Consider the following 17,444-nt stretch of genomic DNA (forward strand, 5'->3'; position numbering starts at 1 on the left):
TATGGTCAAGAGGAGGTTCTGGGTGCCTGATGCCCTTGAAGGGAGGTTAGGGACCCTGGCTTCTTTACAGTTCTGGAGAATCCCAGGTCTGCCGGAAATGGGGTTTCTTGTTAATACAGTAATGACAGCCAAGTGTAATGACTTGGTTGATGGGTAGACAATAGGGCTTAAAAAAAAAAAAAAACCCTCAGTTATTAGACATGGTAAATGTCAACACAATGTGTGTGTGTGTGTGTGTGTGTACCTCGCAACATTGCTTAGGCAACTCATTTCTCTTCCTCTCATTGAAATAGAAGGGAGGGGGAGGGTAAGAGGGAAGGGAGGGAGACTGAACAAATAAATAACAGGAAAAACTGGTTTGATAAATTTTATAGGTATGTACGTGCCTTGTTGAATCTTGATAACTTGTTTTGCCAGATCCCTTCCTCATTTTTTTTCAAATCCAAGTTGGAGTTTTAAACCATGTTCTAAGGGGTAAAAAATGGATGTGTCCTGAGTACACTATAGAAGTCACAGATACTGGAATAGTCTCTATAATTACAAAGAGGTCCTATTTTTAATAGCACCAAGCATCCTTCCTATTCCTGTCATCTACTTATAGTTCTTCAGATTCTCTGACTCTTCCTTTTGAGGAAGGAAACATTTGATTTCAGTTAATATCAAAGTTTACTTTCCTCAACCTAAAAATTTTTTTATAGCTATTGCTTATTGTATTCCTCAGGTGCTTATTATGTATCCACACTTCTTAATAATTAAAGTGATGTTAATTGCTTGGTTTCTTTGCTGGCAGGCATTTGTACATGAAAGGCAAAAATGTTTTGGGTTATAAGATGAGAATACTAAAGAATTACTGGGTTACTGAAAGAAAGGTGACTCTGTGAAAGAGAAGGAGGTTCCTTGGAAAAAGACATTTATTTAGAAAATATTAGGACTGATTAGGGTGGTGTCTTAAGGTCTTGTGAAATTCACGCTTAGGGACAGCGTGTGTATTTGTGTGCATGTGCATGTATGTGTGTGCATGTCTGGTAAAAATGGTAGGCTACTACACATCAGAATTCTAGCATAGATTTAGTGGTATTACAGCAAGTTGGTGAGACTAATGATGGAAGCAAATGAGCACATTTTATTTATGATGCCAGCTATTGCTTGTTCCCCCAGGGTGCGGGGCATTGTGTTAAGCGCCCATGGTGGCCAGAACTTTCCCGATCATAGCTAGGGCCCACGTTGATTTGGTAGACAGAATTGCCTCTGAGTTAGCCTCTCAGACGTAGCTGCAAACACCTGATTGAGCTCCTGGTACCAGACAGTGTTTTTCAATGTTATAAGTGAGAGTAGTATTTATCTCCAGCTTATTCTCCTGGACCCTTTGGTCTCAGTTAATGTATACTAGGCTCTGAATGGGAAGTCTGCTTTACAGTAGCACCATTTCAGCCCCTTTGCCTGTCAACCTTCCCCTTGATCTTAAGTGAGCAGGTGGTGTCAGGCCCCAGATGGCCTGCCCCAACAACACAGTAGTCACTGCTGCCTTGAGTGCTTATTTGGTTGCGGGTGCTGTGCTGGCCCCTTCCCATGTAGGCATCCTTTTGGTCTTCCCAACAGTCTTGCAAGGTAGGTATTGTGTCCTTCATTCGTCCTTTCAGCAATACTAAAGTGCCCTCCGTGGGTCAGGCACTCTGCCAGGGGTGCAATAAAGACAACGAACAGGGTTCCTGTTCTCAAGGAACTGGCACTCAGGTGGAGGAGAATGATGTGAATCAAATGATCGTGCCTATGCATTTAAAATTGCAAGGGAGTACTTTGGTAGCTGTTCCAGTTTGCTAAAGCTGCTGTTATGCAAAATACCAGAAATGGACTGGCTTTTCTAAAGGGGATTTATTAGGTTACAACTGTATAGTTCTAAGACCATAAAAGGGTCCAAACTAAGGCTTCAACAAGAGGATATGGTGTCCAGAACACCTCTGTCAGCTGGGAAGGCACATGGCTGGCATCTGTTGGTCCTATGCTCCTGGGTTCTGGTTTCAAAATGGCTTTCTCCAAAATGTTTCTGGGCTTCTGTCTCTCTTAGCTTCTCTCTCTCAGCTCCTGTGCATCCTTGCTTGTTCTCCCAGGGCATTTCTCTCTAGGCATCTGGGGTTCCTCTCTTAGCTTTTCTGGGGCACACTCCGGGCTTCATCTCTTAGCTTAGCATCTCCAAATGTCTTTCTATCTGCATCTCCAAGCGTCTGGGTCTGTGTTGGCCCCTGAGCTCTCTTAAGGACTCCAGTAAACTAATCAAGACCTACCTTGAATGGGCAGATTCATACCTTGTGTCAGTTTGGATATATTATGTCCCCCAAGTAAAAGCCATGGTCTTTTAATCCAATCTTGTTAGGTTGTTTCTACAGAGATGAGACCCACCTAACTGTAAGTGATACCTTTGGTTAGGTGTGACCTCTGATTGAATGTTTCCATGGAGGTGTGGCCCTGCCCATTCAGTGTGGGCCTTGATTAGTTCACTGGAGTCTTATAAAGGGGCTCACAAACAGAAGGCCCTCAGAGCCGCAGCTGAGAGACATATTTGAAGATGGCCCTTGGAAGCTGACACTGACATTTTGGGGAACACTGTTTTGAAACTCAACCTGGGAGCAAGTAGGTGCCAGCCACGTGCCTTCCCAGTTAACAGAGATTTTCGGATGCCATCAGCCATCCTTCAGTGAAGGTACCCTATTGTTGATGTCTTACCTTGGACGCTTTATGGCCTTAAGAATGTAACTTTGTAACCAAATAAACCCCTTTTATAAAAGCCAATCCATTTCTGGTATTTTGCTTAATGGCAGCATTAGCAAACTAGAACACACCTCCATGGAAATAATCTAATCAAAAGGTCTCACCTACAATTGGGTAGGTCAGTCTCCATGGAAACAATCTAATCAAAAGATCCCACCCATAATAAGTCTGCCTCCACAAGATTACATTTAATAATTTAGTCTTTCCTGGGATACATAACAGTTTCAAACTGGCACAGTAACATGAACAGAGAAACCTGACCTAGGTGTAGAACGTAAGGAAGGCTTCCCCAAAGAAGTGATGCTTGAGCTAATCGTGAAGGAGGAATAGAAGTTAACCAGCAAAGGAAGGATGGCGCTGGAGGGTGGGAGAAGAATGGTCCACTTAGAGGTAAGAGCCAAGACAAAAGGCCTGCACTGGTCACGGTCCCATTGCGGGCAACAGAATCTGCTCATGCCACTTTAGGCAAATAGGGACTTTTAGTGAGGGATGTGGATAGCTCACCAAACCTTTGGAAGGGCTTGACGGTATAGATTCAGTTCTGAACTTGCAAGAACATTTCCCAAAATCACAGAGAAGAACTGGGCTACCGAGGAAGCTTTGCCCCTGCCACAATCAGAAAGCTGCAGAATTGGGAAATTAATGCCGATAGCTTTCAGCTCCACACCCACACCATGTGTGACCTATGCCAGCAAAATGGAGTTTTCACCTTGCCTCTTTTGTCATGTATTTCGGTTCTGAATCAGTCTTCCATGGGCATATTTGGTTGGTGGAAGTGATGTTTCATCTGGAATTCTAGCAGGAGAGGTATTTGGACAGTGTTATTTTTAGCTTGCCAGCCTTTGCAGTGCAGGGGGCTTTGCGAAGAGGGACATGGTGCAATAGATACTGAGTGAGCCAATCCACTGTGGATAGTAGCATGGGGAGAAGGACCCATTTGAAGAACTTAAAGAAAGCTGGTGTGATAGAGATGAGGCTAAAGAGGCAGGCAGGTGCTACCTGTGCAAGGCCAGAACTGCTGGCTCAGAAGTAAATGGTTAGTAAGTGACCCTCCCAGATTTGAACCCAAGTCTGCCTGACCCCAGAACCTGTACTCTTTTTTACCTCCAATCAGTAGCCTCATTCTCTAAAATGTTCCTTGAATTTAGCCTTGGAGCATGTTTCCCATCTGACCTCAGGCTGCCTTGAGTGCTAAGGGGAGACTAGAGGAGACAGGCAGCCTTGACCTACCCGGCAAGGGTGGGAACGTTATTGCAGCCTTGCAAATTCTCCTCTTACTGCTGATTTCTCTTCTTTGCCCTGCCTTCTCCTCTAAGCAGAGAGCAAAATCCTGACAATCGTAAAAGAAAATGTTCTTCTGTAGCAGCAGATCTTGCCTCCAGGTAGAAGAATTGGAGACAGTGATTGCTAACAATCTTTCTTATGCCCATCAAAATAGTGTTAGTGCCAAAAACTAAAATGACAGTAAAATGACTGAACATCTGCATTATGTGGCTGTCTACAGGATTCTTTCATGATGTGAAATCCTGCCAAATGCTTACAGGTAAAAATTAAGGGAGAAATAAGATGGTGACCAGTCTGTATGTTGTAATAGTTCACTAGCCAAAACATAAAATTATACTAGATAATGGGGAGGAGGCTATAATACAGAGAGGATATTCATATTTTGAGCTCAGAGCCTCAATCTGCAAAACTGCTGCAATGATTTTGGCAAATAGTAAGGTTATTTCTTAAAAGGAAATGATATATTGTTACAAGATGACTGAATAGAAAGAGATAACCATAGAGCACAATGACTAAGGTTACATACTGTGGAGTCAATTTATATTCTGGCTCTACCATTTACTGGGAGTGTAGTCTTTATAAATTACTTCCCTTCCCTAACTGTCCATTTCCTGTTCTGTGAAATGGGAATAATAGATCCTAAGTTACAGGGTGGTTGTGAAGGTGAAAACAGATAATGTATACGGAGCACTTCACAGGGTGCCTGGCACTCAGTAAAGTAATGAAAACATCCTACCTACTACTTTTCTGTTTATAGTTTTTAAAATTTAGTTTATCTTAATAAGCAACAACTGTGTATTGCATATTAGGCTCGGAGAGATTTCTAGAGTTTAACAGTCAGCCCTCTCAGCGGTTGAAATTAGATCCCTGAGTTTGATAATATGTGGTTAAAGGCATCTTTGTGGATATGTTTCCATTAAGAAACCCATGAGGTTAAATTACTCTGTTTGGATTTAGTTTTAACTAACCTCTCTACAGAAATTGTTCATTGCAACTTTGTGTGAATCTATACTTTCAAAATAAAAAGTGAAAAAAGAAAGACTTTTTGTTTACAGTTTTCTAACTTCATTGGTAAGGGACAGGGCCTAGCCTGTGTGATGTGTAGGGACATTGCTTGATAAATGCATATGCACTTCTACAGTTCTGCCCCATTACAAGAGAGCTCAGGTCAAGCCCTCTGCCTCCTGACCAGGACTGACAACTTTGTCCAAACATTTGCTTATTTGTTCACTCATTTAACAAATATTTATTGAGCATTTATTATGTGGCACCCCAGGTGCTGGGGATACAGCTTGATCAGAAGACAGAGTTTCCTCCCTCGGGGACTTACATTATAGTGGGGATGGAGTGGGGTGGGAGACGGAGCATAAACAAGATTTATAGAGGATAATATAGAATGGTTTAATGCAAAGCAAAATTGGTAAGGTCTGTCTCCTTTTCTAGCTCCTTTTCTTCATTTGTCTTTTAATACTTGGTCACATGGTTTTACCCCAGCCCTCTTCTCCTTTTACTCTGTACCTCCTTCTGGGGAATCTCCTCCAATCCAAGGAAGATGAGTTCATATTAACCAGACGTAGAGTGACTGCTGTAAAAAGTAGATCAGCATTCTTTTCCTGCACATAGTCTGCATGGACAGTCAGATTAAGAAAGTTGTTTGAGCTCAGAATCAGAACAAGGAGAGTTAGTTAATCTGATGTCATTAGGTGATCAAATTATAGAACTAAAGTGGCCTGAGGCTTCCACCTGCAGTGCAGGAATGGCTGTGCCATGGGGACTGGGCAGAACCTCTTTTCCTTTGGGCCTTGCTTGAAAAATATGTTAGGGTATCAGCTGCTACAACAGATATGTCCCACATTTCAGTGAGTTAACACAGTAGCTCTGTTTTTCATTCATTTAACAGGTTGACAGGCAGCATTCTTCCACGTGGTGATTTGGATACCAGGCCTCCTGCCCAGTGGCTCCACCATCCCTCATTCAGCTGGCAGGTGGGGAAGGGCATAGAGGAGGGCCTCAGGGCCCTGCCTGGAGTACTGCCTGGAGGTGGTGCAGGTCACTTGTACTCATGTAGCCTTGGCTAGAACTCAGTCACCTGGCTGCACCTAACTATTAGAGAGTCTGGAAAATGTCATTCCTGGTTGGGCAGGCACACAGTGGCATTGCTACCCCAAGCATGGTGGAGTGTGAATTATTGGAGAATGTCTAGTCATCCAAAATCCCACATATAAGCCCGGCCATCATTTGCTTCTAGGACGTTCCTTTTTTTTCTTCTCAGCCCCATGGCTGATTAATTCCCATGACCTTTCTTTAGGCAGATTAATAATCATTTGGGGATATCGTGTAGTGTCACAAGCCCATTAGCCATTCTTTCTCTTTGGGGTGATTGAGTTGTCATATCTTTGTCCATGAACTCCCCTTTTGATCGGTGGTTGTGCTGTGGTGGTCTTAACTTCCATGATATTGTTGGCAGGAGAGGTGTCCTCGTGTATTCACTGTGGGCTTCATATCAGCTTTTGCTACTCCAGATGGTTTGTTTACTGAAACACCAAAAAACCCTATTATAAGAGCATTTCACTCTTATAGGTAAAAATGGCTGGACTCTAAGGCGGCATTCAAAGGATACCTCCAGGGTGGGATTATATTCTAAACAGAAATGTTCTGTGGTTGAAACAGTATACACAGTCTTTTAAATTCACACCTCCTTGCAATTCATATTATTCTGCTATGCTTGATTTTTAAAATACTTAAGGGCTAAATGTCACCTTTTGGAATTTTTTTAAATAGTATTACTTTTTAATGAGTCTTTTAAAGTCTCTTTCATTATAAACATACTGTTTTCCCTAGAGATAATAACTTGCAGTGCTAAATAGTTGCATTTCACTTGAAACAAAACCAAGGGTTTGAATGCTTTAAATATAAGCAAATCCAATTCTGTGTCTAGAGAAACTGAATAATGAACTGTATGGATATGGCTTAAGTGGACAGATGTGAAGATTCCCCTTCCCTCTCTCTCCCTTTTTATTTTTTCTTTAAAACATTGGCAGACTCCCCCCTACGTGGGATCAGACACCCAGGGGAGTGAATCTCCCTGGCAACGTGGAATATGACTCCCGGGGAGGAATGTAGACCTGGCATCGTGGGACGGAGAACATCTTCTTGACCAAAAGGGGGATGTGAAAGGAAATGAAATAAGCTTCAGTAGCAGAGAGTTTCCAAAAGGAGCTGAGAGGTCACTCTGGTGGGCACTCTTATGCACACTTTAGACAACCCTTTTTAGGTTCTAAAGAATTGGAGTAGCTGGTGGTGGATACCTGAAACTATCAAACTACAACCCAGAACCCATGAATCTTGAAGACAATTGTATAAAAATGTAGCTTATGAGGGGTGACAATGGGATTGGGAAAGCCATAAGGACCAAACTCCACTTTGTCTAGTTTATGGATGGATGAGTAGAAAAATAGGGGAAGGAAACAAACAAACAAACAGACAAAGGTACCCAGTGTTCTTTTTTACTTCAATTGCTCTTTTTCACTTTAATTATTATTCTTGTTATTTTTGTGTGTGTGCTAATGCAGGTGTCAGGGATTGATTTAGGTGATGAATGTACAACTATGTAATGGTACTGTGAACAATCGATGTACGATTTGTTTTGTATGACTGTGTGGTATGTGAATATATCTCAATAAAATGAAGATTTAAAAAAAAAAAAAAAAGAACATTGGCAGAGCTCAAAATCAGCACCAAGTAGCAAGTATCTCAGTCCAGCCAAAAAAACCCACTGGAGCTGGAATTGGAGAGGCTTCTTAGGGTACATGGAAAAGTGGATTGTTTCCTGGTTCTGCCTTTTACTTGGAAGACCAGGGCTTCACAGCTCATCTACCCTCATGTTCTGATTTGCTGAAGCCACTGGAATGCAATACACCAGAAATGGATTGGCTTTTACAATGAGGGTTTTTCAGTTCACAAATTTACAGTTCTAAGGCCATGAAAATGTCCCAATTAAGGCATCAACAGAACAATACCTTCTCTGAAGAAAGGCCGGTGGCATCTGGGGTTCCTCTGTCACATGGGAAGGCAAATGGCCGGAGTCTGCTGGTCCTCTCCTGGGTTTAATTTCTGGTTTCCGTGGCTTTCTCCAAAATGTCTCTGGACTTCTGTCTTAGCTTCTCTCTTAGCTTCTCCTGGGGACAAACTCTAGATTATGTATCTTAGCTTCTCTAAGCTCTCTCCAAAAATGTCTCTGCCTTTTATCCTCTTGTAGAGGACTCCAGCAAGGGAACTAAGACCCACCTTGACTGGGTGGGGTCACATCTCCATGGAAACAACCTAATCAAAAGGTCCCACCCACAATAGGTCTGCCCCCACAAGATTGGATTAAAAGAAAATTGCTTTTCTGGGGTACATAACAGATTCAAACCAGCACACCCCATTTCTCAGTATCTTTAGTCTTTGCAATTAGCCATTCTCTCTTAGGTGACAGACTTTTCGGGTCTTTGTTAGGAAAGTTGGGTTGATTGTTGAGATTGACTTTTGGGTTGGTATTTTAGGGCTACCTTAACAAAGTATCAGAAACTGGATGACTTAAAACAACGTAAATTTATTGTTTCACAATAAACAATACATTGTTTATGGAGTCCAGAAGTCTGAAATGAAGGTGCTGGCAGGGCCATGCTTCCTCTGAAGTCTGCAGGGTTCTGGTGGTGGCTCAGTGGCAATCCTTGATGTTCTTTGGCTTGTGGTGTAACTCAGTCTCTGCCTCCATCACATGGCCTGTCTTCTTTGTGTCCAAATTTCCTCTTCTTATGAGGACACCAGTCATATTGGATTAGGACCCACCCTAATCTAGTTTGGCCTCATCTTTAATAACATCTTTGAAGACCCCATTTCCAAATACGGTCACATTCATGGGACTAGGGGTTAGGACTTGAAAGTATCTTTTTGGGGGACACAATTCAACCCATAACAGTTGGTTTGGAGAAGATGTTAACATGCCTTTGGGCTCCTGCAGCGAGATGGCTCCTAGCTGCTGATAAAGAGGTCCTGAGCTGCCATCCTACTATTGGAATGGGCCTTCTTTGGGTGGTGGCCAGATGGCTTTTTTCTTTCCTGCTCCTTGCACAGCCCTCCTTACCTCTGGGTGACCTTTACTTCTGGCTAGGGTTGCTGATAGAGCCTTAACTGTAAGTCTTCCTGCTTTTAGGTTCCCTCACTGAAGTGATCTTTCAGTAACTGAAATATGATTATTTTATTGCCCTTCATAAAATTTATCTGTGGCTCCCTATTGTCTTCTAGAAATAGTTCAAATACTGTAACCTGTTGTACTTGGACGTTTACATTCTGGGCCCTGCTTTCTGCCAGGATCATCTTGGGACAGCTCTACTAACCTCCACCCTGCTCTGTAAGCCTATCCCATCTATATGTAGCTATCAGTGCTATGTTCAGGAGATGGCCATTTTCTCTCATTTTCTGATGTCTTTGCAAATGCTGTTCCTTTTGTTTGCCTCACCCTGCACATTGCGTGGCTTCTCCACCTCACCTGTGCTTCCAGTCACTGGGAGGGCCTTTTAATCACAGATTGCTGTGTCCTACTCTCAGAGTTTCTGATTTACTAGGTGTGGAGTGGGGCCTGAGGTTCTGTAGTTCTACCAAGTTCCTGGGTGATGCTAACGTGGGTAATCTGAAGGGCCACGCTTTGAGTAGCAAAGCTCTAGAGTACCCTGTCTTCTAGCACTTACCTTATGGTTGTGAGAGTGCTCGCTGGTCTTTCTTCTTCACTGAACTCTGGGCTTCCCGGGAAGAAAAATCTGTATCCCTAGTGACTGGTGTCTGCAATATTGCTGGTGTTCAAAAAGTATCTGTTGAATGAATGAATGATAGGTCACTGTTTATGTAGCGAAATTCAAATAATTCTGCTTCTTGAAGTAGACTGACACTTTTGGGGAAGAGTGTAGCTTAAAGGTATGTGGTTATGCCATCTTCCCCTTTCATGTGTTCTTATCTGTCCCTGAAATACCCACTTACTGGATAAGGAACTTCAGAGCTCACCATATGGATCTGACCATGGGTGAAGCACAGGAAGCCAGACAGGGACTTCTTTTGATAGCTCTCATACTTTAAAATAGGAAATGGACTCATAGGATTTCTTTCACTAAGAACAGCATGGGACAGTGTTTCCCAGTCTATTTTTTTTTTTTTTTTTTTTTACTTTCCATAACCTTTTATTAAGAACAAACTAATAATTTAAGAAAGTTTCATTATTATAATAGAAAGAAAACTAAATTTTAGTTTTACATGAATACATGTTTGATATAACAGCTTTTTTTTTTTTTTATCTTCATTTTATTGAGATATATTCACATACCACGCAGTCATACAAAACAAATCGTACTTTCGATTGTTTACAGTACCATTACATAGTGGTACATTCATCACCCAAATCAATCCCTGACACCTTCATTAGCACACACACAAAAATAACAAGAATAATAATTAGAGTGAAAAAGAGCAATTGAAGTAAAAAAGAACACTGGGTACCTTTGTCTGTTTGTTTCCTTCCCCTATTTTTCTACTCATCCATCCCTAAACTAGACAAAGTGGAGTGTGGTCCTTATGGCTTTCCCAATCCCATTGTCACCCCTCATAAGCTACATTTTTATACAACTGTCTTCGAGATTCATGGGTTCTGGGTTGTAGTTTGATAGTTTCAGGTATCCACCACCAGCTACCCCAATTCTTTAGAACCTAAAAAGGGTTGTCTAAAGTGTGCATAAGAGTGCCCACCAGAGTGACCTCTCGGCTCCTTTTGGACTCTCTCTGCCACTGAAGCTTATTTCATTTCCTTTCACATCCCCCTTTTGGCCAAGAAGATGTTCTCTGTCCCACGATGCCAGGTCTACATTCCTCCCCGGGAGTCATATTCCACGTTGCCAGGGAGATTCACTCCCCTGGGTGTCTGATCCCATGTAGGGGGGAGGGCAGTGATTTTACCTTTCAAGTTGGCTTAGCCAGAGAGAGAGGGCCACATCTGAGCAACAAAGAGGCATTCAGGAGGAGGCTCTTAGGCACAACCATAGGGAGGCCTAGCCTCTCCTTTGCAGCAACCGTCTTCCCAAGGGTAAAACCTGTGGTAGAGGGCTCAACCCATCAAACCACCAGTCCCCTATGTCTGCGGTCATGTTAGCAACCATGGAGGTGGGGTAGGCGAATACCCCTGCATTCTCCACAGGCTCCTCAAGGGGGCACTACATCTTTTTTTTTTTTTCCTTGTTTTTCTTTTTTTTTTTTTTTTTTAACTTTCCCTTCTTTTTTAAATCAACTGTATGAAAAAAAAGTTAAAAAGAAAACAAACATACAATAAAAGAACATTTCAAAGAGACCATAACAAGGGAGTAAGAAAAAGACAACTAATCTAAGATAACTGCTTAACTTCCAACATGTTCCTACTTTACCCCAAGAAAGTTACCTAATATAGCAACATTTCTGTGAACTTGCTCCTACTATATCCATCAGAAATTAACAGACTATAGTCATTCCTGGGCATCCCCAGAACGTTAAATAGCTTATCTGTTCTTCTTGGATTATTGTTCCCCCTTCCTTAATTGCTCTCTATTGCTAGTTCTCCTACATTCTACATTATAAACCATTTGCTTTACATTTTTCAAAGTTCACATTAGTGGTAGCATATAATATTTCTCGTTTTGTGCCTGGCTTATTTCGCTCAGCATTATGTCTTCAAGGTTCATCCATGTTGTCATATGTTTCACGAGATCGTTCCTTCTTACTGCCACGTAGTATTCCATCGTGTGTATATACCACATTTTATTTATCCACTCATCTGTTGAAGGACATTTGGGTTGTTTCCATCTCTTGGCAATTGTGAATAATGCTGCTATGAACATTGGCGTGCAGATATCTGTTCGTGTCACTGCTTTCCGATCTTCTGGGTATATACCGAGAAGTGCAATCACTGAATCGAATGGTAACTCTATATCTAGTTTTCTAAGGAACTGCCAGACTGACTTCCAGAGTGGCTGAACCATTATACAGTCCCACCAACAATGAATAAGAGTTCCAATTTCTCCACATCCCCTCCAGCATTTGTAGTTTCCTGTTTGTTTAATGGCAGCCATTCTAACCGGTGTTAGATGGTATCTCATTGTGGTCTTAATTTGCATCTCTCTAATAGCTAGTGAAGCTGAACATTTTTTCATGTGTTTCTTGGCCATTTGTATTTCCTCTTCAGAGAACTGTCTTTTCATATCTTTTGCCCATTTTATAATTGGGCCGTCTGTACTATTGTCATTGAGTTGTACCAAGATTTCTTGAAAGGGTAGAGGGTTTGGGTTCTCATGGGAATCCAAGAAATGATAGTCAAGGAATGGCGTAGTGGTCCTCAGGAGTGGGAGTTCTTGGTTATTCTGCTTTTAACAGGCCTTGCCTAACTCCCTTGCGTTGGCCTTGCTGTCCACTTACCTTTCAGCTGCCAACAGCTGTCCTTACCCTCTGCTCTTTATGTTGCTTCTCTCCCTACCTTGGTTCTGGCTTTCTAATAACTTCTGAAGTCCCTCCTGGCCCATGTTCTACATCATGGCCCCACTGTACATCTGCTCAGGGTCTGCTTTCCCTGCTCGTTTATCTTTGTATTTCTTATATGTATTCCCCAAGAACAAGTGTCTGGCCTAACTTATATTGCTAGAGAAGACCTTTCCATGCCAGAGCATCCTGAAGGCCAGAATTGTGTATCTGTCCTACCTCTGCTCTGACTTAAACAGAGGAGACCAGGGTGGGGTCCAAATATGGCTGCTGGGGCCCACATTTGTAGCAGAGCTGTGAGTTGGGCATGCCTTCTGGAATGGCTGGGGCATGGGCATGGCAAGCACTGCCGTGGGCATGGCAGGGACATTGGAGAGCCACTGGGGCGGTGGGAATTGGGTAGGCTGGGTTCAGAAGAAGGGTATTCTGGGAAGGAGACAGAAATGTGATTGATGAGAGTAAGCATGTGGAGAACCAGAAACCTGCCGAGAGGGAGCCTGGAGGATGCTGGATTACCATGGAGGCCAGGTAGAGGAGGTAGATTTTTTTTTTTGTTGGGCCACAGGTCATCTCTCTAGGCTTTTAAGCAGAGAATCAATCACCTTGTCTTGTACATTTCTGAGTCCTGCTGCCAAAATAGACTCAAGACCTGCTAAGAGGCACCTAAAGCCACTCAGGAGTAAGGTGATGTGGGAGAGGAAATAGAGCAAGCTGATGGTCATAGGACTGGAGAAAGAATAAACATAAGATAACATTAAAAGCAACAAATGGATGTGAAAGGTTAATTAACAGAAGGGAAGGTTCCTAGGGCATTGTCTAAGGGACTAGTAGCTTCCATGTCAGAACCAGGGAATACAGAAGGCCAATAGCCAGTTTAGAGATTTCCTTGCCTTCATTTGCTATGACTTGGGGGGACAGAGCTTTTGACTTGTGTCCCAACTGCTTCATGAAACCTTTCAGACCACTTTAATTGTTCACGTACAGATGTTTGTTCACGTCTCTCCTGCCCAGGCCCAGGCTTTTATGCTCCTTTACTTGAGTTGTTTCTATCAGTGCTGGCCTGGAGGGCCAGTGCTTCTGTGAGTTATACACATTATAATATAGCCAGCAATCCCATCCAACTCAAGCTGATGTTCTTCCACCCTGTGCCCCACCTTCAGAAATTCGGTCACACATCTGCATTCGTTCAGAGAATTTGGTGGGAGGGTCTTGGAAAGTTGCGTGGTCCATCGGGTACTCAGACTGACTGTTGGGTCTGCCTTGCTTTCTTTATTTATATTGTTTGATTATTACCAGAATGATAGTGGGTTTCTGAAACAGTTCAGCACATAGACACAACTTAGTTTTATTCAAGCACCTGACTTTGAACAAGAGATAAAAAAGAGGGTAGTTATTGCTGATTTTGGGGGCTCACTGAAGGACTGAAGGATATGGGTAAGTGCCTTAAATTCTCTGAGCCTTAACTTTCCTCATCTGGAAAAAGTGCTCAGATGAGATAGAGGTGGGTGAAATGCTTTGTAAATTTCAAAGCATTGTGTGGATTTAAGGCATTAACAAATAGATAACTGATTTCCCAGTCATTTAGGAACTCAGCTCATATGAAAAGTGATGTGTGTTAGTTACTAGTGACTAACAATCAGATAGTTCAACATCCTGACATTTGAAAGGGCCCAGATTATTCTTTGAGGAGTGTCCCCTTTGCTGGGTACATTCTCACTCAGCACTTCTGGGACTACCGATTCTACAGGCAATATTTCACCTCATTCTCCCTGCCATCCTCCCAAATCGCCCTTAGCTCAGTTAAGTTGTCTAAGTAATCAATATTATATTGAAAAGCTGACATCTCCAGGTCATAGCACCACTCAGAAGTTTTATACAGACCCTTCTGTGAACATGGCCGGAGGACAGACAGGTGCTCCTGGGAAGAATGAATTCCTGGAGTGGTGTAATGGTGCAGGTATGGGTGAGGGGTTGGGGGTTAGAGAAGATGGCCTGCCATCTTTTCTAGGAACAGTGGAGAGAAAGCCCTCCCAAGTATTAATTCCTTGGCAGCACATTCAGAAGCAGTCAACTCGATGGCTCTTGAGCAGTAACAACTCACCCTTTCTTTCCTTGCCTCCTTTTAGCCTTTAGGCCCACCCTCCTATGGCATGAAGATGGCCCTTAGCCCATAGCACCCTTTAATCTTAGAGGAGATAGGAACAAAGCCCTGGGCTCCCCCCCTCAGCATGACCATTTTTGCTTCTTTCCCCATGGCCAGCATAACTTTTTCTCCTGTACTACACTCGTTCTCTGGGCCCTTAAATCCTCCAATTTGGCTTGTACGCCCCCTAGTGGCAGGTTTGATGCATCCTTCGTTACCCTGTTTATTGAGGTACCATAACACCCAACTCTTGCTAAGTATTATTCCCAGTGCACAAATGGGAAATCAGACATTCAGTGGTCCTGACTTACTGTTCAAGTAGGACATGAGGAAGTGGGATTTCAATCAGAGCTTTTGACTCCAGATTTATACAGTAGGAATGCCTCAGAAATAAAGAGGATGTGTCATGTGGTTTTATCTGTTCTAGTTTTTTTACATAGCGTAAAAAGAATCCATGTTATTTTATTGTCTACTCAGTTACTCTGAAAGGATCAGAGTATGGTGAATATTTAAACATAAGAATAATTGCCTTTTTTACCCTTCCTTCATCACGTTAGAAAAATTTTCATCAGTCAGCAAGTGTTCAGTATTTCATGCTCAATCCTGTTAACAACTCTGAGGTATACAAAAAAAGTATAAAGCATGAGTTTGGCCCTTAAGAGGTTTACATTCTAGATAGATTCTTGTTATGAGGCATTTATTCTGTTGAGGAAAAGATGAGTATAATGCATAGTAACTTTTGTTGGTATTTAATATTTCTACTTCATCTCAATAAAGACATTCTCTGAGCATTTCCTTGCTCATTCATTGATTCGTTCATTCATTCATTCATTCATTCATTCATTCATTCACTTTTAAAGTCCTTTTCAGTGGAGAGAGAACCACAGGACAACATCAGTAATTACCCAGATGAACCCTGGAGGATAACAGAAGAGCAGCGAGAATATTATGTCAATCAGTTCAGATCCCTTCAGCCGGACCCAAGTTCCTTCATTTCAGGTAATGAATATTCACAGCTGAAAACATGGGTCCCCAGGTCATTGTTCTACACAAAGGACAGTAAATGTCTTGAGAAGTTCAAACTAAATGAATGTGGCAACCTTCTGTTGTTTCAATTCGTTTTCTTTTAAGATTGAATTTCTTATCAACTTTAAAGCTTTCAGGAAAAAAGTTGGCAATGATGCATCCATTGAGAAAATTACGTTTCAGTTGCAAAGGGGTTAAATGGGAATTTGGGGGAACCTGGTTCTCATTCTACACATCTCATTAACTGTAGCAGTTCTTGGAATGATACAGCTTGGCACCAAGTTAACACCTTTAATTGCTTACTAACTGTATTAGAGTGACAAGAAGGATGTATTGTGGCCTTCGAAAGCATTAGTGTCACAGGTTCCCTTTTAGGCATGTTACATATGCCTTAGGGGTTCAAATTCATGTTCATTTTCTTTGGCTCAAGTTTTTATCCCTTGGTTTTTCTAAGAGAATTTAAAAACAGGAGGAAAATTGGCCAGCATTTTTATGTCCACATGTCAGAAATCTGTATTCCTGTTGAGTTCTCATGCAAAATTCAAGCTGAAAGGAATTGATTTAATTCCCATGTGCCTGCATTTTATGTCGCAGAGAATGGAAGAAAAATCCATAAAACTTTCTTTTTATGCTTCATTTTTGGAGAGTAGTAATAGGTCCTTGATAATTGTAAGCTGACATATTGAAGTAGGGCCAAGATTAATTTTCTCTCATGAAATAAGGTGTGTAATTAAAATATGCTTGTAGAAATGCAAACATCATTTACTTATTGGTGGTAATGGCTTTATTGAAGTAGCATATTGCAGATATAACAAATTAATGTTGACAGCATGATTAAAAAAATAAGGAGAAACTCAGATTGCACGTATTTACCACTTGCTAACCTTACTGACTGTTTAAGTGAATCTTTTCACAATGTATGCAGATATTTAGCCAAATGCAAATGGGTAGGTGTTAGGAATGTTTTTATTTTCCTTTAACTTTATATTTTGCAGAAGTTCAAATGTAGATAAATATTGAGTGACTAATATAATGAACCCCTATGTACCTATCACACAGCTCCCAACAATTTTGTTTTTTCTCTATCTCCTCTCACCCAGATGAAAACAAGCACTAGATCATTCATTTGAAAAATTTTCAGGATAATCTCCAAGTATCAGATGTCTTTTAAGAACATAAGCACACTTCATTGGCACACCTATAAAAATCAGCATTAATACCTTGATATCAAGTCTTCATTGTTCAGGTTCCCCAGTTGTCTTACAAATACCTTTTTAAAAAATGTTTAGTTTGATCAAGATCAAGAGAAGCACAAATACTACAGTTAGTTGGTGTCTCTCTTTTTTTAAACATCTTTATTGAGGTATAATTCACATAGCATCAAATTAATCCAAAGTGTACAATTTGATGGTTTTAGCATATTCACAGATGCAAACATCAACACAATCTAATTTTAGAACATTTTCCTCACCCCACAAAAATTCACCTCCTCATTAGCAGTTATTCCCTATTCCCATCCTCCTACACTCCCCAGCCCTAGCCAACCGCTAATCTGCTTTCTGTATATACAGATTTGCCTAACCTGGACTTCTCATATACAAGGAATCATTCAAATCATTCAATTTGTGATCTTTTGCATCTGGCTTCTTTCACCTAGCATAGTGTTTTCAAGGTTCCTCCATGTCCTGACATATGT

The 17,444-nt window shown here is 41.6% G+C and overlaps 1 protein-coding gene across 1 annotated transcript in view; it reads left to right on the top strand.

The window, feature by feature from the left end:
• LOC119523330 (ralBP1-associated Eps domain-containing protein 2-like) overlaps positions 1 to 17,444 on the top strand; it is a 237,802-nt gene that overhangs the window by 137,696 nt on the left and 82,662 nt on the right. The window contains exon 7 of the mRNA XM_037822099.1: positions 15,583 to 15,721. Coding sequence (XP_037678027.1) covers positions 15,583 to 15,721 — 139 coding nt within the window. The remainder of the gene's footprint in view (positions 1 to 15,582; positions 15,722 to 17,444) is intronic.

The sequence above is a fragment of the Choloepus didactylus genome, chromosome X (assembly GCF_015220235.1).
Source record: "Choloepus didactylus isolate mChoDid1 chromosome X, mChoDid1.pri, whole genome shotgun sequence".
NCBI lineage: Eukaryota > Metazoa > Chordata > Mammalia > Pilosa > Megalonychidae > Choloepus > Choloepus didactylus.